At 42.6% G+C, this 24,062-nt stretch overlaps 1 protein-coding gene across 2 annotated transcripts in view; it reads left to right on the forward strand.

The window, feature by feature from the left end:
* The first annotated feature begins 1,199 nt into the window (after positions 1 to 1,199).
* Positions 1,200 to 24,062, forward strand: part of ARFGAP3 (ARF GTPase activating protein 3) — a 326,353-nt gene continuing 303,490 nt past the window's right edge. For both annotated transcript variants that reach the window (XM_069228315.1, XM_069228317.1), the window contains exon 1: positions 1,200 to 1,395. In XM_069228315.1, the coding sequence (XP_069084416.1) occupies positions 1,327 to 1,395 (69 nt within the window). In that variant the 5' untranslated portion in view covers positions 1,200 to 1,326. The remainder of the gene's footprint in view (positions 1,396 to 24,062) is intronic.

A 24,062-nucleotide genomic window follows, 5' to 3' on the forward strand; every position in this document is an offset into this window, starting at 1 on the left:
AGGGGAATGTCAAAAGGCAATAAAATCGATGAAGCTTGGCTAAAATTAGCCAAAACAACTGCGTTTGACAGCAAGTCACGAAGGGGAGAGTCGCTGAGGTGAGGCGGTTAGAACGCCGGTGACAGAGGAACGGAGCAACGGGCGCCTGTGCGGCACCAAATGAAGCTGTGAACGGGGAAGCAAATGCTGAAAAAACTGTAAGGTGAGTTATGAACTATACATACGGTGCAATGTAGAAACAAATAATGCATGCAAATAAGAGGCAAAGCAGACACATGATAAAGAGAAATATATACTTATGTTGACTGCGAGCAGCAAGAAAAGAGGACTGCTTGTGGTTTAGATAGGTATATATTGGTTATGTTGGGCTCTGATTGGCCCATTCTAGCCTGTATTTTTTTCCAATTGGCCCAGATCTTTCTTCAGGCCTTTATGAGATTGGTGTTCTTTCGTTTCTTGACTGTGCTGCTATTCAAATTAAAAGCAAGAAATAAGCATAATAAGAGTCTCCGGTCTTGACATAAAATTGCGTGACAAAATGCTCTAGTGCGCGGGAATTCGGTAATGACTAATGATTTGTGTTAGTCTGACCTGTGATGCATGCCACTTGACAGGGCAAGGTGACATGATCTTGTCCATGTGAGGAACATAGCAACAGGCAAATAAACTGATTATTCTGAGCGTTATCAAAGAGCTTAGATGGGAACTAAAACCACATCTGGAGAAATATTGCACATACGCACAGTACAGTGACGGTTTTGGTACGTTTCACATGACTTTTAAGAATAGTCTGTGTGCAAAGAAGCCACTCGTTTTGAAACGGAGACCTTACCTTTAGGAAAGAGGGCAAGTCATCAACTACAATTGTAACTAATAAACTGTTGAGAGCTAGTAATTAAATAGGTCAGAGTTCTGTTGATCACTGTATGTGTAGTTTCTTTAAAAATAAATTTATACGGTTTGGTTGTTCAAATAAAACATATTGTACTGGCTTCTAAATTTTGATACACCACACTAGAGACTAATTTCTAACTTTTGACACAGCCGCCCGGCTCTCTGTCCTAACAATAAAACGGACATTGCAAGATGGCCGCTTCGTTTTTTTGACACCACAGCACTGTCACTGCTGAGTCTGCTTTCTATGTTTAAAGTGAGAGTCTGGTCCCGCCTCCTCCGAGACTGAAGCCTGTACGGGGGAGTCGCCCGAAGACGTCACGGGATGGTTGATGTGGCGTTGCCAGCGCCCCATTGGAAGTTGCGGAGCTTCCAGTAATCCGGTCCCAGCTGAGCTGCCAGCACCAGGGAAAGTTACACAGCGCAGGAGCCATGAGCGACCCCAACAAGCAGGACATCCTGACCATCTTCAAGCGGCTCCGCTCCCAGCCCACCAACAAGGTGAGCGTTTTCACTTGCTGCGGAGGGGACTCCCCAGTGCCGCGTGAGCGCCGTTCAGCAACAGCTGCTTCACTTGTGGCTGCCCGTGGCGTGGTCTCGGCAGCAGCCCGATCTTGCACAAGGGGACCCTCATCACTTCCTTGTTTACCCGGCGGCCGCCGAGTACCTTCTGCGTCCTAATTTGTCAGCGAACTTCTGCCCCCCTAATGTTGCACCGGGCCGGGATGAACCAGCCCACTCCTCACCTGGCTGCTCCTAAAGCAGTTGCAGTGTGTTTTGTTTTTTTTACGTTGTGGTTCCTTACTCACCCATGCTACTCTGGGGTCTGTAGGAGCCCTTGCGTTACCCAGAACGTTATTAAACAACCTCGTATTTACCTGGAAGTCTGACGTGTCCGTACGGACCTGTATATTGTTTCCAAAAGACACAGTCCTCCAATTCCCTCATGTACCTCCCAGGTGGCCTTTCAGCATCAGCCCTGCCCCCTTTCCTCGGAGGATCGACCCTGCTGTCCCGTTCCCTTGCCTCAGCACAGGTGTCCCTCTGCAGTCTTTGTTTATGTCCACACATACCTTCCTCTTACTGGCCCCTCCCCTCCGACACCCCCTTGCAGGGTTTGTTTTCTTCTTCCTGACTGTGGACTTTGACAGCGCTGTCCACGTTTCCAGAACTGGCCGGTACCTCGTGGCCTCGGTGGCAGCTCTGCCGCCGGGTGCCCGCTCTGTGCCAGGCTTTCCCGGCTTCCTCTTCCAGGAAGCTGATCTTTGTTAGTGACACGTCTCCCTGGTCAGTCCTTGAGATGTGTGTGCGCCGTGTGCCTGGCACTGGGAACCAACAGCTGCTACATGGGGGTGGGGAGATTTACCATGCCCGGTGTACTGCAGGGTATCAGTAGAACGACATGTACATTATTGTATGTGCAACTTCACTACTTACTGAATACGATCCGGAGCTGGAAGACGGAAGTTTACCTTTCCGCTGAGTTGCTTTGGGCACTGGGATTTGGCATTCTTTAGCAAAGCAGGAATGACTCATAACACCACAGCCGTGGTTCTTTTGCCTAGCGAGTATTCTTCTTAAAGCCACCGCGTCTGCTCCACCCAAACAGATGACTCCTCTCTTAGCACCTGCAATCAGTCATTGTCCGTGTATTTTTTTTCTGCTTTGAGCTTCAAATTAATAACACCTACCTGGCGAGATGCTCTGGGCTTGTCTAATTTTGCTTTGCAGCTTTTACTGCCTTGCCAGTGATAAAGTACAGTAATTGTCTCGTCACGTGAACGTGTAGTGTTGCGTATTTACATACGGGGATTATTGTACGACTTGTTCTTTGGGTCTCAGCTGTCCCTCAAAGCCTTTAATCTCTCCCTGATGTTGTCCGTCTTCGAGTGGCGTTGGACTTTATTGCAAATACGCTTTCCATTCAAGCACACTTCGCGCTGTAGTCGACTAAATTGTAATTTATTGAATAATGAATCTCAATGCGTTTACTTACATAAATTAACCTAGTGTTCAGTATGCATCTCAGTTTACAAAAATCTTGGCGCAAATGAGGAACACTGTGTTTTTAATTTATTCCGCCTTTTTGTTGAAACTACAACCGTCTCCTGCAGTTACTCGTTATTGTTTAGTTGAAGTCATGAGGTGTCCAGTAACATTGGATTAAATTCGACTTTTTGCAGCTACGTTTAATTGTGCAGTGTTACTGTACTAGGTCGCCTTAACTTACCCATAGGAACATTTTTTGTTGGATTTGTTAAGGTAGAAATATCAGCTTGTTTCATTCTCGCCCAGTAGGGAGATGTCTTGTTACATAGCCCGTCGGATTGGACACACAGCATTCTGCTGATTCTTTGCTATGTGTTGTTTGGCAATTATGTATCTTAGTCTTACAGTAAGCATGCATTCAGTTTCCCTCCCAGCCGTTCATGATACCCCACAAGGCTGCTGTAGGGTCTAGCGTAAAGTCGTATCCCAGGACCCGCTCCGAGAATGTGTGCATTGTACTCCATTATGGGGCAATGGTGCATTCCCATATAACAAGTATGTGTATTTCATTAATCCTCCTCCTCCTCTTCTTACAAGACAATGAGTTGGCTATGAATACGAAACAAATGTTTTGTGCAAGTACCTTGAATAGTTGTGTTGCTTACATTTGAATCGTACACTTTTGTCATCGGTTTGCCTTGAAGTACTGTCATAAATCCATTTGACCAGCCAACGTGGTTCTGAGCTTTACATCAAGATTAGAGTGTCCTTTGACCTCGTTATTTCTTTGGTCCGTTTGTAGGTTGGAAGACTGTCATAGTCACACAGCTGTGGGTATACGACCTTTGTGTCGGAGCCCAGACAGCTTTACTGATTATTGACACATTTTATAGGTCGGTAGACATGCCTTTGTCTTGTTGTTTTATGTGCATGGGCGTTATATGGTTTCGGAAGTAACAGTAGTTGTAATTGGATTTATATGGTGCTACATGCCTCAGATGAGGAGTTAAAGCACATGTTTTGGGTGGGTTTGTATGCTACGCTGTGGGAGAATGTTGAACTACATTGCAGTCTATGTGGGAATCACTTTTGTGTCATGTCTAAGTGAGAAGAGCAGGGCTTTTATCCTATATTAGGTTTCTGCAGCTAGTCTTTTCATGGAGGTAAGATGAATGGAAGAAAGAATGCATGCTCACATGCACTTTGTCTTTTTAGGTCGAGCGTACAAGTGCGCTGACCTTTTGTAATCTATCTGCGGGCTTCTAACCACCCCCACCGCATGTTCATTACTATCACTCCTTCATGGGCTGGCCTTTCAAAAATCCTTTGTTAACATTGGTACATTTGTCTCTCCTTGGGGCGGTTTTGTTACCACCTTGGACACTGACCCTATTACATGGGTAATTGCACTTTTGCCGATACGTTTGACTATGAGCAAACATCTTTTTCCTTCTATGTCTCGCCTTCTCGCTCATGGCTGCCATGTCTCTTTGAATCGGCTCACTAATGTCAACTGTTTTACTTTTCATTTTCAATATATGTGCCAAGAAAAGTCCATTTAGAAATTTACAACGCTATTAGCTCTACCTCGAGCAAACGCGAGACCCATTGCATTGCAAGTGCTTGTTTAATTTTTGCATCTAATTGAGTGATCCTGTAGAATCTACCAGGGATGCAGAGGAGCAGTCCCTGCATGCACTGGGTAGTTATAACAAATATTCCTTAAATTGCATTTGGAATAACAGGTTAGTGACTCGCAGCCATGCACTATACACAGTGAATAGTTAGCCGTGGTATACAAGCTGAGTCCATGAAGGAGCAATGAGGAGTAACCCAGAGAATCTCACAAGAGAAAGTGTGATCTATTATGGTTAAACAAATGTGCAGTGACAATTTCTGAGGGATCCAGCAGTTGTTTCAAAGATAAAGTGTTGTAAATTCTGCTAGCCCCCTGATATTGGTGAATTGACACATGCCCTCAAACACTACATTGACTGACATTTACCGCTTTGGTCCTGTATTAGGAAAGCGCTGTTATGGACTACTGATGTTGCCAACTTCATTGACACCTTAGAAAGCTAGTGCTTGAAAACTATTGAGCAGTTAGCTGAATATACATAGCTGCTACCCTGTGGACTTAGTGTGTCCAGTATGCCTGCCACTAGTGAGTTAAGTCTTTTACTGGCATAAATGGTGGGGAAGTAGCTACTTCTATGGCAAGAGACTGTTCTCGGTGATGTCTAATTCTGTAAGTGTTTATTAAGATAATTTGTAGTGTGCACACATTGGGTCACTTCAGGAAAGTGCAGACGTGCTGGAGTCCATGTGTTGAGAACATTAGAGGTAGAGCTCGATAAATGAGTGTGGGCTTTCCTAAAGTATTTTTGAGGGAGATGGTTCTAAATGATATACTTGGTTGGCATTGGATTTTAGAGATATGTCAATGCCAAAAAAAATCAGTTAACCATTTATATATAGCCACAAAATGGTTTTACATTCTATGAACTAACGTGCTTCATCAACAAGTGTTTGGATATATTTTCACTGGAGTGCTGTTCTGCTCTGCTTTAAACTGAGAGGAAATTGTGCCAAGGAATGCAGCACTCTTATTTTGAGTAATGAATTTATTAAGGCACTTCTCAGTTAAAAGCACACAAATACATGAAATGAGCATTTAACGCAAATGGAATAGAACACGTATATTCAAGAATAATTGCTGAGAAATAACTGTGCAGTGCATCAACAAAGCATAAACATGTATGTAATTAAAAGTGAGAATGAGTCACCATGGGGGTCAAATCCATCATCATCCTTGCCAACATCAAGCCAGGAAACCTTGAACGGCTGAGACAGGAGAACTTCCCCAGTGGGATCTAATTGGGCAATATGTCCACTCCCAAAATGAGCTCCTCTGTGCCAGTGCCCAATTTTCCCCACTTTATATACCTTAAACTAACTTAAGAGGAAGATTCTATCAATCGATCCTTCCCTTAAGCTATTGACTTAAAATTCTGGCTGTACTTGGTCTGTGTTGAAAACAAGCAAAAGAATTGGCCAGGCCCCAAGAGACCGAGACTGAGCTGTACCCTTCTCTGCTGAAAACATTCTCACCCTGGTACACTCTTATCACCTCTGCATCCCCCACAATATGTTCCCTGCTCTGGCGGGAAGAGCAAAAACACATTCAGTGTCGAAAACAAGCTTTGTGGGAAAATACCTGCGCCACCACTGTGACGGCACCTGTAGCTGAGCACAAAATGTGGTCACTGGTCATGATGGAGGCGGTGGTCAAATACAAATAGCATTACAATTGTGCATCCCTGCTGTCTACACACTCAAAAGTAAAAATGTAAACTGTTTTCTGTTTTGTGCCTTTCTTCTAAGAGAACTGAGGATAAGCTATACTCCCTCTTCTTGAAATACATAATTAAAAGTGGGCCATTGTTATAATGTTTCAACAGAGTACCTACCTCAGAAGTCCTGGAAGGGTAATTTTGCAGATGATGATGCATCTGAATGGCCTATTTAAATTTGGTGCTAAGTGGTATTTAATTGTATCCTGACACATATTCTTGGCTATACGAGTGAGTTTGTCTGCATTGGATAAGTATGTCTTGATGATTTTATTTGCATCAAACCTGTACAGCTTTGTATATTGTGTAATGTACAAGGATTGTGACGCTGTAACTGTTGCTGCTTCTGGTCAGCCATCCATGCAAATCCTCTATATCATTGACAAGAGGAGCACATCCCTCTGGTTCTGTACAAGAAATGGAACCTGGAACTTAATTAAGGTATCAGGTGGACTATATCCTCTTTAGAGTGAATTCTTTTTCATAAATTCTTGTGCTCCCTATTCGTCTGTTGAAGACAGTCATGACTCAATTTGTTTGGCATTTCATCCAGACCTGCCCATGTTGCATCAGCGTAGGATTTTTCTGCTGGATACTCGTGTATCAATGCAACTTCAACGTCCACCAAGTATGCTTCCTTCATAAAATCATACCACTGAATTTAATAGAACACTTTAGGATCTTTGTGCTGACTCTAGTATAAGCTGTAGAATGTTGTGGGTAATTCATTGGACTCAAGGCAGGTGCAAAGCTGATACATGTGTGTGGTGTTTTTTTTTTTTTTTTTTTTTTTTTTTTTTTCTTTCTACAAATTTGCCAACAAGATGAATGCTAGGAGAGCCTGTTTTAGTTGCATATGATAAGTGACTTGGAAGCTTTATATTTACTTTATTTATTCTTTTATTTCAAATAATAGGTATAACTGGCTTTAAGTTGTACAAATACCATAACTTTGTATTTTTTCCCTTTTTTATTACTTCCAGTTTAAAAAAAAAAAAAGAAGTTTATTCTAAAGTACCAATCACATTAAATATTCTGTATAAAAGCAAATAGTTGCCTATATAGTGGAAACAGGCCAGCTTATTAATATTGACATTCTGATAGATATTTACATATTACTGGTCTCACTTTGTCTGAATTAAGCAATATAAGCAAATCATAAATATTTCAAATTCATCGAATTAGCCCTGTGTAATTAAAGCACCAAATCAATCCCTCATGTTTGTAGCATATGTAAACTATTAATTTTTTTTTATAAAACGTCCCCTGCCTTTTTTGCATATGTTTTCCTTTTTGTAAACTAGGTGAACCTAGCTAAGCCACATTTGGAAATCTGGGGGTTCCTCAGCTTTCCAATAATTTGCAATTGGCGAGCAGGCTGTTAGCACAACAATAACCTACCAAATTTAGGAATTCCTAGTTCTTAGCCCCAGATTCTTCGAACATGCTTCTTTTTGCCACTTACTTTGGGCCAAATCGGAATTATAAAAAAAAAAAAAAAAAATCATTATGACCGCCTTGAAGCCATCGAACCCAATGACCAATTTTTCTCGTTACATTTTGGGGGTTTACAGTTCCTTGACCGTATCCCTAAAAGCTTCAATCTGAAAGGGATGTCATTTGTTTGCAGGCTTCACGCTTGTAAATAATGTAGTACATTTTGTTCATTTGTTGACTTCAATCTAGTTTTAAAGGGCTCCCAGCAAATCATCTCGTTATTACATATCCAGACCACTACCTTTCGTAACTCAACTCTTTCCCATCCACTGACTACATGTTGAAGATCTGTGGGACATACAAAGTTTAAGAGGGGTTGCTGCGTGGATTGCTGGGCTATTCAAGTATCCCCACATCTGCATTTGTTTTTGTTTAAAGGACATGGTGGTTTGATACGTCACCAGCTTCGGATTTTGTATATGCTGTCCCAGAGGGTCTGGGTAGTGAGAGTTCCCATTCAGAATGTTTCCAAAAAATAAATCAGCAAGGGTCTTAGCACAAGTTATATTATGAAAACTAGTATGTGTAATTAGAAGAGAGGCCAGGTAACAAGCACTCCACTCTGGTAAAGCTCCTCTTCTCTCTCGTTGTAGAGCTGGTGATTATTCGAGATAAAGCTAATGATCTAAGTGTTAATTTTTGTAAAGAAGTTGTTTATACATTTTTTTTGTAATAGCTGTAAACATAAAGTTAATTAATGGCAGGACATGCATTTTCATCATTGCCTTTCTACCTATAATCTGGACGGTTAAGTTATTCCATCTGTCCAACATACAACCACTTTTATTTTGGAGAGGAGTGTAATTTACGTTACAAAGCTCTCCCTAGTTTTCTGTAAATCTAATTTTCTAATACTAAACTAGATGCTTATCATATGACATCTGCAGGAGTATGAGCAATGCCTTGAAATCTGTGTTAAACAGAAGCATTTCAGTTTAGGAGGTATTGAGATTATACCCTGCAAGAGTCGAAAAAGATGTCAAAAGATCAGAGCTTGGTAATGACCCTTGGATCAGGTTGGAGGTATAATATCAAATAATTGGTGTAAAATTTGAGCCTAGGTGGCTCAGAACCTGCAGGCTTCACATATTCCGATCTTCTCAGTGCACAGGCCAGAGGTTCAATAGCAACTGCAGATTGCAAAGGTGAAAGAGCACCGCCATGCCTTGTTCCTCTAGAAATCCTAACAGAGGTAGATAGCTTCACAATTAAAACAAGGCCAGCCACCAATCCTTCATATGGAAGTAATTGTCCTGATGAGCTGGTCGGGCAGTTCCATAGTTTTCAGAATTTTAAACAGAAATGTCCAGCTTATCAGGTGAAATTCCTTTTCAACATCCATGGTCAGTACCATTGCTGGTACCTCATTTACTGTAGCGTAATCAGTTGTCCCCACTAAAAATGTATATTGGAGTGAAATAGCTGGGTTAGAATTCCCCCATTCTGAACGTTTCCCATTAAAATTGTAATAACATCGGATATTGTAAGTGTTAGGATTTTCATAAAACATTTAGGGGGTCATTACGACCCTCGCGGCCGGCGGTAAGGTGTTCCGCCAGCAATTATGACCATGGCGTAATAGCCACGGCCATACCGCCGGCCCCTCCAACATACCGCCAGGCTTCCGCCTGGCGGTCATAATCCCCAGATTATGAGTCCCCGACCACCAGCCTGTCCGTGGCGGTAAACACCGCCATGGAACGGCTGGCGGTAAGGGGACTTGGGGTGCCCCTGGGAGCCCCTGCACTGCCCATGCACTTGGCATGGGCAGTGCAGGGGCCCCCAGGCATAGCCCCGTCGCGCATTTCACTGCTCGAATTTCGGGCAGTGAAATGCGCGATGGGTGCTACTGCACCCGCTGCACACCAGCATTGCCGCCGGCTCTATTACGAGCCCGCAGCAATGTTGATGTGACATTTCCGCTGGGCCAGCGGACGGTAACACTGTTACCGTCCGCTGGCCCAGCGGAAATGTCATAACAGGGAGCCAGGAATACCGCCGACAATGGTGGTATTCTGTCTCCTGCAGCCTCGGCGGTCTTTTTCCAAGACCGCCGAGTTTGTAATGAACCCCAAAGTCTCTGTTTAGCAGGGCTATAGAGCAGAACAAATTATATCCTGCAGGGTTTTATTTTTTGGGGAAAACGTGTTTTTATAAAAAAAGAGTGGGACGTTCCCTCCTCTAAGAATATAGTTAAACAATTCTTTAAGTGGATTCTTTAGGTAATTAAGCATATTACAGTACCTCTTAGATGGACAGCCATACTCTCCTGGGGCCTCACGTATGAGAAGCTATTTCGTGACATTTACTAGTTCCTCCATTTCTGTTGTGTAAATAAGATTATGGGCTACCGTTGGCAAGTTTAGGATTCGGACTTGTGCGAGGAAGCTTAAGATGCCCTGCGGGATTTAGATCTTCCTCATATATTATGCGAAAGTGTTCCACAAATATTGGTTGACTTCCCAGACTAACCGTGACAGAAGTTCCCGTTTTGGGGCTCTTAATTTGGGAGACGCAGTTCTTAGCTGAGTGAGTTCTTAACCCCCAAGCTGACAATTTACTGCTAAATTCTGTAGCTCCTTTTTGTCACTCTGAGTAGCTATGTTTAGTTTCTTAATGTAATTTTGCCTCTGCCGAATCATGAGTCTTTTTTTCAGTTCAATATACCTAATATTCATTTTTAAATTTTTTATATTAAATAAATATTTTGAAAGGGAGTAACCTCCGTGCGCATTGTTTTGCAAGCCTCCCAGGCACTCGCATTTCCGGGCGAGCCCTTTTTTTCCTTAAAGAATACTGAAGTTCTCCTCTCCATTTTCCCTAAAGAGACTCCTTTAAAAATATGCGTTATGGATTGCTGTGTTGATGGTTGGTGGAAAGGGCACATTATTCACTTTTTTTTCTTGGCTTTGCCTTTTTTATTTATTTAGGGTTTTTATTTTTTGTGGAAAGCAGCTTTCAATTCCCTAATGCGAACCGGGCAGCCTCGTTTACATTTTATGTTAGCTTTTTTGCCTTTGTCTTTTGAGCTGTCCGTCCTGTCGCTTCACAGTAACTTGGGTGGTACTGCACTGTTTACTCTTTTGTGGCAGGTTTGTTTTATTAGAAGTTGTAAGAGACTGCGGAGTGTAGTTTGAAGAAAAGGTTTGTAGGTTTTGTTCATGTCAGGAATTAGTTGTGATGCGCTAGTGTGTTTTGATAGTGTCGCAGTTGGTGAATCTCAAATGGGAAAGCGGGTATTTTTTTATAAAGGGTTTTGGGTTGGTCTTGAGAAGTGAGTGATCGGCCTACATTGATGGTGCAGTTCACAGGAAAGTGATCTGTTAAATAGCAGAGGGCTTATGAAAATCTCTGACTTTGGACTGCATTAAAAGGCGATGCCAAGGGTGTGTTGGCCATGATGGGTGGCAGTGTATTTATTCAGTAAATTGAAGTTTACTGTGAGCAGGGAGTCTGGACAGGCTGTTAAACGGTACGGTAAAGTCTCCAAGGACAGGATTTAGTTTCGAGGAGGGAAGGAGGTGGGGAAGTGAACGTGAATAGTTTATAATTGAACGGTAGTCTATTTGGGGTGAGGCCGATGTACAGTGGCTAGGATAACTGATTGGAGTAGCGTGTAAGGGTCAACATGTAAGCTGTGCTGCAGATAGTGTAGGACAGGTCAGTAGGTAGCCTTTGCTAGCACCTGGTGTCACTGCACTCTCTGGTAAGCTGCAGTACACAGCTCTGCTGTGAAGACCGGGTGGTTTAACCAAGTCTTCTGCTGAACTCCACCTACTGAAAACGCAAGTGCTTGCGGCGCCGCACAAATAAAGGTTATTTTCACGTTCGTTTTACCAAGAACGAATTCGGCCGAAGTGAATTGAAGGACGCTTTGGCACTGTGCTACACCCAACTAACCATAACCAAGTTCTCTCGATCAGGGAGTAAGAAAGGGAACGGTGTCTGTCTCTGATTTAATTACCAGAGGGGAGGGATTTTGTTATAGCGCTGTTACTTTTACATTTCATTCATTTTTATCGTGCAGACCTGAAATAAAGTCACTAGGAAGGTCTCATAGGCTTATAGCCATTAACCTGGTCATTGTTGTTAAAAAAGTACTGTTGTTTATTTTACATTGGTGAACAGAAGGTTCACTGTGTGTAGAAGCCAGTAATGGTCATGAAACTTTCCATACAATACAACTGTATGGCAGAGTCTATTTAGATAAGAAGCAACAAAAGGAGAAACTAAGATCTCTCTGTTAATGGTCATCTCCCTTAAGTTAATTTGCAATCCCTGCAGAGATGGTGTGATTGAAGAAGGCGTGGACAGAACATCGCCCTGGCTGAGGGCAATTTAAGACCCGCTCACAATCCATGGGGATCAGCTGAATGGGCACAGTTAATTGTCTGACTTAATCAAACGTTTATTTTAATTTGTTTTTTTCATGAATGAATGTCAAAAAACGATTTCTGTTTTACTCTGGACTGCAAAATAAACAACCTTGAAATTGTGGTAATTTGATATGTGTATACATCGGTGTAGCATGGGTGGTGTTACACACCATACCGTGTTTTGCATTTGTGAGTACAGAAAGACAAATATCCATGACTAACATTTGTTATAATAAACGGTGCACTGGAGTCACTATTCTGTAGAAAAGTGGGGAGTGGTGAAACTGTTTCTATGGATGTGTAGCGGATGGCGAGGGTCTTTGGTGCCTAATGCTTGGGTGTGGCCAAGACTTTCCCTTGTTAACAGCACAAGCCAAAACTTATTCAGATCTGTAATTCTGTGAAAGCAGTTTAACCAGGGGACCATGATCTCGCAGAGAAACACTGTGACGATCGTAGTGTACTATTCATAATGTACTGGGCGGAGCGCCATATTGGCGGGCGGGAGTTATAGGTTGCTATACTGTGTTCTATTGAGTACTAAATTTGGTAAATTAGGGAATAATGCGTTTGGTAGCAGTAATGTATGATATTTCCACCACTTAAAAAACGGCAGTAGTGCAGTCTGAACAGTAGACGAGAACACGTTTTTAATGGTAAACAGCCTTCAGGAAATGTGGTTTGAAACAGTGGACATAAGTGGCACAACATCTTCCTAGGCCCCATTTGCCTGCCTGTACATTCGGGTCACTTCGTATTATTAAAAGTCTTAATTTGTGCCTATTCTAGGAAAGTTAGTGTTGAGTTTTAAAGATTTGCATGCCTGAATCTGAACTACTGACCTTTCTAGGTGCTCCCTTATCCTCATATCGGTGACAAGCCTGACGTCAGTATTTATGAATTGAAAGATCCCTCGGGCTCTGTGTGTGCTGGGGTCCTCAAACCTTTTCCCCAATGCTCAGCCCATGCGTGTGTGCAGGAAAACAAAACACAAAGCATAGAAAGTAAAAGGGCAACCCTTGTTTTTAGTTACATTTTTCATCTTACTGCTTATGCCACGCATCAGCCAAACTGACTCCTTAAGTAAGACCCCCAAAATCCATTCACCCTTCATACATTTTCCGCAATGCTTCCTTAAGACTGGGAAAACAAGTGTCCTAGGTGTGAGGCATTAACGCACATGGGCAGTTATGAAACCTTTCATTAGTAAATTGCAAATACAGAAGAGCATTTTTCCAACCGTTCTCTTTCCTATATATTGGTACCCCCCCCACCCCCATGCGTTCAATATCTTGCATTACATTTCTTTGGCTTCCATAAACAATTAGTTTTTTGGTGAGTTGCCCGTGTTTTGAGGGCCTGGAAATCATGGGGGATCTTAAAGTTGGAACTGGTGGGGGAGCGGACTGAAGGTATGATGCTCTTGACCTTTCAGGAGCCTGTAACACTCACAAGGTGATCTGTATCACTGGCCAAGGAACCATGAACAGCTCGGCCATTGTCCAATCTATATGACCTGACACGACACAGGCGTTTGGTGCAGTGTTGGTGCTTTCTGGAACTGGTGTAATGTGTGTGTGTGTGTGGTTTAATTCAGAAAATGTAGCATTTCCCTGCTGATAATACATTGAAATAGAGTTGGTGGTTGTGGTAGTTGAAAGGGTCACACATGTTGCCAAACAGGATGCCTATAATAAAAATGGAAAAAAAAGTCTCTGGGACACCATGCTTTGTTCATTCACTTCACCATGTGGAGGTATTTATGAGGATTCCATTAGACCGATTGGTCGTGGTTGAGAATGAAGGAGGAAGGCTAAGTAGGACTATTCCTTCCACACCCATGTGAAGTGCAGTTAATCCTGTTAAATGTGGCTTGGATATTTGATAGAAAAAGTCACTTACGTGTACAATTTCAAAGGCATCATAACCACTTGGAGTGACTGTCTCTGTCGTGCATCAGGTTTAATATTATTTTGTTTTGTGTTGGCTTGAAATTGTATGGCTCATGCCTTTTTAAAATATTTTACTGGTGATTTGGTGGTATATGTTTTAACACTATTTGCTCAGCTGAGCCAGGCCCAGTTTGGCGTTTTGTGGAGGGACCAGCTTGGAGAAAGTAACTTTAAGGGATTTCATTATATTTGCAACAACCGTGAAACACTCTATATGTATGGTGATTATACAAAACCATCTTTCTTTACATTCAATTTATCAGAACTGCAAAACCCAGTGATTGTGTTATGAGACACGACAATTAAAATAATTTCCCTTCTAAGTGGTTTATAGAATCATCGCATGATCTCTAAGCAGGTGGGTAATGTTATTCTCTTCATTTCCTACTACCCGTTCATGCTTCTACGACGTTTGTGTGCTCAATTTCTGTTATGTATAATTTCAGAATGAGCCACATGTCCCTTTCAGTCCACCACTTGAATAAGTGGAGCACAGGTGGAGAGAGCTTTACCATAGAGGGCACACACCTATTCCCCTGCACCCTGCCCTGTCTTTGTGCCAGCCGGGATCATCCTTACTCCAGGCCATTTTCAGCCCTGGGGGTTGGTGGGCACTGACTGGTCACAATTATTGATGGTGTTTCCTTAATGCATGGAACTCTAAAGATTAACCTCTCCTGTACTGGATTCCGGTAAATCAAAAACAAACTGCAAATTCAGTCTAGGACAAACATTTGAACACATGGTCTTTGATTTTAATCCCTCAGCTCGCAATACAGTAAATGGACAAGAGTAGTCGCACAAGGTACCAGACAGTCCAGTATGATCCTTATAATTTCTGCTAGCAGTGGAGACCTTATTAGCTGTATTATGCTGTAATATGAACATCAAGGAGATCTGTTCTCATCTGAGGCACATTAGGTAGCAGCCTAATCAGGTAATGTTCTATTTTGTGCTGAAGATGCTGACGTTACCATTCCAGGAACCCTAAATGCAATTAACATGTACACAGATATCTGATTAATCCCCATGTTGGGACATTTTTCCTTTATCATATGCCTGCCATTAAATTAGAAAATACTAGCCTAAAATGGCAATCCAAGCAGACTAAATATATTGGCATTCAGTTCAATAAAAAACTTAATTGCCAATCTGTTTCTTGTGTAATTATATACAGAACTCCTAAAATACTATGGGCAATCTCACCTCAGACATTTGGAAAAACAAATAAGCCAAAATATCACTCACAACGCTTAAACTACCCAAAATCTTTAAATACCAAACTACGTTTTCGAATAATTGTAATCCAACAAAAGGAGGGCGAGGTAGTGAGTGATTGGCGCTCCTACTCCCACAATCTATAGCTTGATGTAACTATACAGGGAGTGCAGAATTATTAGGCAAATGAGTATTTTGACCACATCATCCTCTTTATGCATGTTGTCTTACTCCAAGCTGTATAGGCTCGAAAGCCTACTACCAATTAAGCATATTAGGTGATGTGCATCTCTGTAATGAGAAGGGGTGTGGTCTAATGACATCAACACCCTATATCAGGTGTGCATAATTATTAGGCAACTTCCTTTCCTTTGGCAAAATGGGTCAAAAGAAGGACTTGACAGGCTCAGAAAAGTCAAAAATAGTGAGATATCTTGCAGAGGGATGCAGCACTCTTAAAATTGCAAAGCTTCTGAAGCGTGATCATCGAACAATCAAGCGTTTCATTCAAAATAGTCAACAGGGTCGCAAGAAGCGTGTGGAAAAACCAAGGCGCAAAATAACTGCCCATGAACTGAGAAAAGTCAAGCGTGCAGCTGCCACGATGCCACTTGCCACCAGTTTGGCCATATTTCAGAGCTGCAACATCACTGGAGTGCCCAAAAGCACAAGGTGTGCAATACTCAGAGACATGGCCAAGGTAAGAAAGGCTGAAAGACGACCACCGCTGAACAAGACACACAAGCTGAAACGTCAAGACTGGGCCAAGAAATATCTCAAGACTGATTTTTCTAAGGTTTTATGGACTGATGAAATGAGAGTGAGTCTTGATGGGCCAGATGGATGGGCCCGTGGCTGGATTGGTAAAGGGCAGAGAGCTCCAGTCCGACTTAGATGCCAGCAAGGTGGAGGTGGAGTACTGGTTTGGGCTGGTATCATCAAAGATGAGCTTGTGGGGCCTTTTCGGGTTGAGGATGGAGTCAAGCTCAACTCCCAGTCCTACTGCCAGTTCCTGGAAGACACCTTCTTCAAGCAGTGGTACAGGAAGAAGTCTGCATCCTTCAAGAAAAACATGATTTTCATGCAGGACAATGCTCCATCACACGCGTCCAAGTACTCCACAGCGTGGCTGGCAAGAAAGGGTATAAAAGAAGGAAATCTAATGACATGGCCTCCTTGTTCACCTGATCTGAACCCCATTGAGAACCTGTGGTCCATCATCAAATGTGAGATTTACAAGGAGGGAAAACAGTACACCTCTCTGAACAGTGTCTGGGAGGCTGTGGTTGCTGCTGCACGCAATGTTGATGGTGAACAGATCAAAACACTGACAGAATCCATGGATGGCAGGCTTTTGAGTGTCCTTGCAAAGAAAGGTGGCTATATTGGTCACTGATTTTTTTTTTTTTTGTTTTTGAATGTCAGAAATGTATATTTGTGAATGTTGAGATGTTATATTGGTTTCACTGGTAATAATAAATAATTGAAATGGGTATATATTTTTTTTTGTTGAGTTGCCTAATAATTATGCACAGTAATAGTCACCTGCACACACAGATATCCCCCTAACATAGCTAAAACTAAAAACAAACTAAAAACTACTTCCAAAAATATTCAGCTTTGATATTAATGAGTTTTTTGGGTTCATTGAGAACATGGTTGTTGTTCAATAATAAAATTAATCCTCAAAAATACAACTTGCCTAATAATTCTGCACTCCCTGTATCTACACGGTGCACAGAACCCAGGTAACCACCCTCCAAATTGTTACCTCCACGATATGCCCAATGGGATATCTAACAGTAGAAATAGAAAGTAATGGCACACATGTAGTATTTAACTCTAAGTAAATCAAACATTATAGTTCACTTGAAATAATCTAAACAAACAATCCATCTAGTAGAAGCACCAGACATTTATCCTTAAATGGATTTATTGACCCTATTTCTCAAACTGCAATCCACAAAATTATATGAAATATATACAATCCTAAGTCTCACTCTATTCCAAGACCTATATGTTATCAGCAGCACAAAAGAGAAATAATATATTTCAGTATCAACTTCATTAATCAAATTCACAATTCATAGTTGATCCGATTGACACAGCTGTCTAAACAAAAATTGAGATTTTCCTAGCCTTGGTGTCAGAAAGGCTAGATTTTATTAAAGACAAGGAGGCGAGTATTATGCTTTTCTTTTCATGCTTTATTTCAACAGCAGCCAAGAACTACAAATCCCAGAATCCCTGGGAAAAAAACTACTAAACTGCATCACAATGGGGTCCTCCAATCACACGAGGAGCCCTATAATAACTATCTTGACTGAGAGCAACAAGCCCTCTTTTCTTGCGAAAGTCAGTCAATATAACGATGCGAAAATAAGAACAGTAGACCATAAAGGGTCAAAAATGCGGAAAGTATGTCCAAAGCGAAAGTCCTGAGGGAAGGATGACCTTGTGTAGATCCTGGTGGTTGAAGAGGAAATCCAGAAGGGCCAGCTGGAGAAAGCTGGTCAGACAGTAGCGTTGCTGTTGGTTGCGGTTGAGGCAACTAGAATAAAAGAACAGGGAGGGTTAGAGGCGGGATAATACTCGCCTCCTTGTCTTTAATAAAATCTAGCCTTTCTGACACCAAAGCTAGGAAAATCTCAATTTTATTACAAGACAGGAGGCTCATATTATGCTTGTTCAAAGCAATGAAACAACATTTTGCATAGGATGATCAACTGGTTTACAATAGAACGTTCTAAATGTATTGACGTTAGACCAGTCTGCAGATCTAAGGATATCCTGTAAACTGGCCCCGGCAAAAAAGGCCTTAGAAGCCGTAGCTCCTCTAACAGAATGGGCACCATAAATGTCAATAGGGACGCCAGCCAAATTCATCAGCCACCTGAGCCAGCGGGCTAAAGTGGGAGAAGAGACAGGTTTATGGGGTTTTTGATAAGAAATCAGTAGTTGAGAAGAAGAGGATGTCCTGAGATCTGCAGTTCGTGAAACGTACGTTTTTAAGCAATTAGCCACACACAACTTAGGTTGGGAGGGAAAAAAGGGATAAAGGACAGAAGATAAATTAGTCTTGGTACGTCTAGCCACATTGAAACACACACCGAAGGCAGAAAAATGAAAGGAGGAAACATCCAAAGCTTTAACATCCGAAACTCGTTTGATAGAGACCAAACAGAGGAGCATAGTAATTTTTGCAGATAAGTATTTTAACGAAAGTTCTGAATTATCGGGCCAAGAAAGAAGAAGATGAAGGACGGAATTTACATCCCACATAGAGTTATATTTGGGGTTTGGAGGTTTGGAAAAACGTATTCCTTTTAATAGGCGGCAAACTAAGGGATGCTCTCCCACCGGTCTACTGTCCACTTTGACGTGTTCTGAAGAAATTGCTGACCTATATGTATTGACGGTACGATACGCCTTGCCCTGAGAGGCTAAGGAAGCTAGGAAATTTACAATTAAGGTAACGTCAGCTGAAACGGGATTGGAATCCCTGTCCACACACCAGCTGCACCATACTGCCCAGGCTGCTCGATAAACCTTTGAGGTGCCCGGAGCCCAGGATTGTTGAATGAATTGGACAGCCTGGTGCGAAATTCCTGGGGTTCTCCAGGAAGCCCCGAAACTCTCCAAGCTATGAGGGATAGGGAACCCTGTATTATGAGGTTGTGAGGATGTCCCTGGGGATCCAGGAGAAGGTCTGGGAAAGGGAGGATGAGAACTGGAAGATCTGACGAGAGTTCCAAAAGGGTCGGAAACCATGGTTGGGCTTGCCAAAATGGGGTAATTAATACTAGGGAGGAACCCTGACGGCGGACATGTGCTAGGACCCGAGCAATAAAAAGGAAGGGTGGAAAGGCGTACAGGAGAGAAGGAGGCCACGGTTGGAGAAAAGCGTCGGTAGCTAATGCTAAGGGATCTGGTCTCCAACTGAAGAATTTGGGAAGCTGGGAGTTGAGTCTTGAGGCAAAGAGGTCTATGAACATGGTGCCGAATATAGAAGAAAGACGCTTGAATATAGAAGGGTGAAGTCGCCAATCGCTTGAATCGTGGGAATGCCTTGAGAACCAATCGGCCACCACATTGAGATTGCCTGGGAGATATTCTGCCCTTACTGAAATATTTTTGTGTAGACAAAACTCCCACAGACTCTTGGCCAAGAGAGCTAACGGTTTGGAGCGAGTCCCGCCCAGACGGTTTATGTAAGTTACTGCCGATAGATTGTCCATTCTGAGAAGAATAGAACATTTTACTTTGTCTTTGGTAAAGGATTGGATGGCAAAGGAACCTGCAAGCATCTCTAAACAGTTTATGTGCATTGACGACTCCTGAAGAGACCATGGTCCGCCAGTCGAGTGTGGACCACATCTTGCGCCCCATCCTGTCAGACTTGCATCTGACTCTAAGACAAGATCTGGGGCGGCAGAGAAAATCGTTCTCCCATTCCAGGCGTCTAAATGACTCATCCACCATGTGAGTTCTTCCCTGGAGTCCGCATCGAGAACCACCTGATCCGAATATGACAGACCCTGTTGAAGGTGTCGAATTTTTAGCCTTTGAAGAGCTCTGTAATGAAGAGGGCCTGGAAATATGGCCTGGATGGAAGAGGAAAGGAGGCCTACAAGACGAGCCAGAGCCCTTAGGGAAGTACAAGGTAGCGACAGAGCATGACGAATTTCTTTCTTTATCAAAGAAACCTTGTCCTGGGGAAGTTGGAGAATTGACTCGACGGTGTTGACGAGGAATCCCAAGAACTCGAGAGTTTGAGAAGGAACAAGGGATGACTTTTGGAAGTTTATAAGGAATCCCAATTGCGAGAGGAGATCCAGACAAATTTTTAGATGGGATGTTAGGGAAGACTGGTCTTGGGCCATCAATAGGAAATCGTCGAGGTAGACAATAAGGCGTATCCCTTGAGCCCTGAGAGAGGCTACCACAGGTTTGAGTATCTTGGTGAAGCACCAAGGGGCAGAAGACAGACCGAAAGGAAGAGTTTTGAAACGGAAGAAAGAATGCTCCCACCGGAATTGGAGAAATTTCCTGAATGAAGGATGCACCGGTACCGAGAGGTAGGCGTCCTGGAGATCTATGCGAACTAGCCAGTCGTTGTGAAGAAGAATATCTCTTAGATGGAGAATAGTTTCCATCTTGAATTGATGATACACCACAAAGTTGTTGAATTCTTTCAAATTTATGACCGGGCGGTGTTTTTTGTTTTTCTTTTGAACTAAAAAGATATTGCTGAGAAACCCCGAAGCGTCGAAGGGCACTTCTTCGATCGCTTGCTTTGATAGTAATTCCTGTATCTCTACTTGAATAAGGCGAGATTGATCTTGAGAAAAACGAAGAGGATGAGGAAGGCAGGTTTGAGAGGGAGTGTGGTAAAGTTCTATGCAATAGCCTTGGACGGCTTGAATTACCCAAGAATCTGAAGTTATTGACAACCAAGCGTTTAAACACAAAGCTAGTCTGCCTCCTACTGGAGGAAGGCCAGAACTGAAAGTTCTTACCTGCAAGTTGTTCTCCTTTGGCTCTATAACCCCTGTTGCGGCCACCGCGGAATCTGCGGGGGTAGAATTGGGGTTTGTATCCTTGATACACTTCAAGCTGGTTAGACTGGGTGTAGGAGCCTCTGTTGAGGGATTGACCTCTTGCAGAGAAGCGGCCGGCAAAACGGCTCCTTCCTTTGCCGGCCCTTCCAAAAACCCGATTGGAAAAAATTCTCTTCATAGAATAATGTGCTTTTGTCCAGAGAATTAAAAGTAGCAACGTACTTGCCCGATTCCTTAATGAAAGGGTCTCCAAAGAGAAGACCATCAGCATTGAGGCCTTCCTCCTTAGAAGCAAGAGTGCTGAGTTTTGGATCAATCCTGAGGAGGAGGCTTTTCCGACGTTCCTGGGAAATGTAGGAGTTGGCATTGCCCAGCATACAAATTGCCCGTTGAGCCCAATTGGAGAGGGTATCAGGATCCACATGAGAGCCCTCCAACTTGGCGTCCTCGGCAAGGTCAAATATTCTGGTGAGGGGACCCACCAAATCTAGGAGCCTATCCTGGCAATTTGACCAGGTGCGGTCAACTCCCTTTTTGGGGTCCTTGCCAAATTTCGTGAAAAAAAGGAGCATATTGGGATCAATGGCAGGGGTGTCAGTGACTTTACAGGGAAGGGAAGGTCTGGGACATTCGGACTTTAATTTATTTCTGGATGATTTATCCAGGGGGTGTCGGAGATAAAAGGAGACGTAATCGGAAACGTGATCAGAAGGGAACCATTCAGAGGAGTTGGGATGATGGATGGTATTAGGGTCGAACAGAGGTTCGCCAACCGGGTCCACCAGGTCCTCGGGCCCAAAGTGAGGGGAGTACTCATGAGGAGAAATTTTTCGCCTTTTCTCCGGAGGCCCATCAAAATAATCGTCATCTATATTGTCTTGTAAGACATCATCATCCCCATCACTGTCCGTGTCCCGTAAATGAAGGATATTAAGTGGGGAAGAGGGGAGACCCGAAGATTTCGCCTCTCGGGTTGGAGGCCCAAATTTGTGAGAAACGCCTTTAGAACTGTCCTGAGAATAGGACATGCGTTTCTTTCCTCTCAAAAGAGGATTTCCTCTGGGTGCGTGAAGCATTTTTGAAATAGAGGCCTCTAAGTTTTTGGAAACGTCCAACATAGACACCGAGACAGCGTGTTGGACTGAATCCTTAATAAAGGATTTTAAATTGTCCTTAATGGACTGGGTTTGATCCTCCTCTGACATGTTGGGAAGAAAAATAATTTAAATTTAATAAAATGGGGGATAAAAGGGGGTAAAAATCGTGTTAAAACTAAAGAAATACCTGGGAAGGGTTAACTGGACAAAGGGGATTGACCGGGAATATGAGGAAATGTATCACTAACCTCAGAGAAAAAGAACGCGTTTTAAAATAGCAACAGCGTGTGAGGGCCGAACGAAAAATCAATAATGAGCAGGCAGTCAAGCGTGTTGAAACTAAACACACTGTAGCCGCTCCGTGAGGTGAAAGGAATTAAATTAAACGCTCGTAAAACTCAACCGAGCGTGAAGGAAGCTCTCTTCAAGTTTCAGTTGCGGCGAGGCAGGAATGACGAGAATGCCGTTCTTTCAGGCGCGGCTGTCAGAACGTTTACCGAACGTTCTGACAGACGGCCTGTCAGCGCGGAAATGCGCACAGGAGCGCGCGAGCGCGTTAAAGTTAAACCACAAAGGAAAACAATACAAAACAAATGCCAACAGGAACGGATAACCAATAAGGATAATATATAGATAAATACACCAAATACACTATGAAACCATATACAGAATACATAAAAAAGGCGAGCAGTGTACTTATCTTGACTGCGAGCAGCAAGAAAAGAGGGCTTGTTGCTCTCAGTCAAGATAGTTATTATAGGGCTCCTCGTGCGATTGGAGGACCCCATTGTGATGCAGTTTAGTAGTTTTTTTTCCCAGGGATTCTGGGATTTGTAGTTCTTGGCTGCTGTTGAAATAAAGCATGAAAAGAAAAGCATAATATGAGCCTCCTGTCTTGTAATAAAATTCCCAACATGCTTGTCCGTCGTCAACACGTGTTTCATCCGGGGGAGTACCCCTGGGATTTCCGTTTTCGAATAAACAGGCTATATGGTGGACCCAAACTGGTAAGCATGACCTTCTGCCGTGAGTTAAAATTGAAAGGGGTCTTATAAAAGCATACATACTAATCTCCACCTGAATAACATAAAGGCCACCCATTCACACTATCGTGAAAGATTCAATTTTAGCTTTGAAAACTTTGTATTCACAAAAAACGAAACTTCAAAATATTAGAAGCAGTGAGCTAACTTAAATTCAGGGCAATATAAACAGTAAAATAAACTGGAATGTCACTTTTTGGGGGGAAAATGAGCTGAAAAAGACATCCTAAAAATTACAGTGTTATGTCTCCCAGACAACCCCGCTCCTTTGAAGTGTTAAAGCTAACCTTTAAATTAACCAGTTTGGACTTACTAACTTCTTTGAACTCAGTCACACTTGATAAACTGAAACCACGTTCTTCAGATCTCATAACCCCACTGAAGAAATTCCTCTCACAAGAACACACAGCAACAAAGATCTATAAAGTATTATACGTAGAGAACAAAAACAAAAAGCTTACTATGAATACCCAGAAAATTGGACAACTCCTGCTCTAATCCAAAATATTCGCTCCCTCCCTCAGAACGACATGGTCTGACATACTGTTTCCACCAAAATATCACCTCTGTTACCACAGTGCAACTTCTGGACCTCCCCTAGTTCTTTCTAGATGCCAGACGAACTGTCTAAAACCATTCTACTAGAATCCGACAAATAGTAAAGTGACTTGTCCAGTTCAGGCGCACACTCAAGTCTACAATATAAAGTGATACATGTATATCATCCACAGTCAGTGCTCAAAAAGAAAGTTCGCCACCGAACCAGCCTTTAAGTCAAACAAACGAATGTTCTACAACAGAGACTGCCTTCGAGCACACAGTCCTATGGAATTTATCAGCAACAAAATATAGTGGATCTTGTATCCTTTGAAAGGTGTATTCTAGCCTGTAGCCACTATGTATTACGTCATACTGGTATTATGCCTCTGACTTTACCAAGGCTCATGAACGCTATTCTGCCATAATGTTTCTCAAGAAAGCTAGTGTATATGTAGTATTTGGAAGTGTTTTCGTAGAATAATACATGAAGAAGTGTGTGTGTCCCTTTGAGTCTGAAGTTGGAGAGTTTTCATTGCACAGAC

The sequence above is a fragment of the Pleurodeles waltl genome, chromosome 4_1, assembly GCF_031143425.1.
Source record: "Pleurodeles waltl isolate 20211129_DDA chromosome 4_1, aPleWal1.hap1.20221129, whole genome shotgun sequence".
Taxonomy (NCBI): Eukaryota; Metazoa; Chordata; class Amphibia; order Caudata; family Salamandridae; genus Pleurodeles; species Pleurodeles waltl.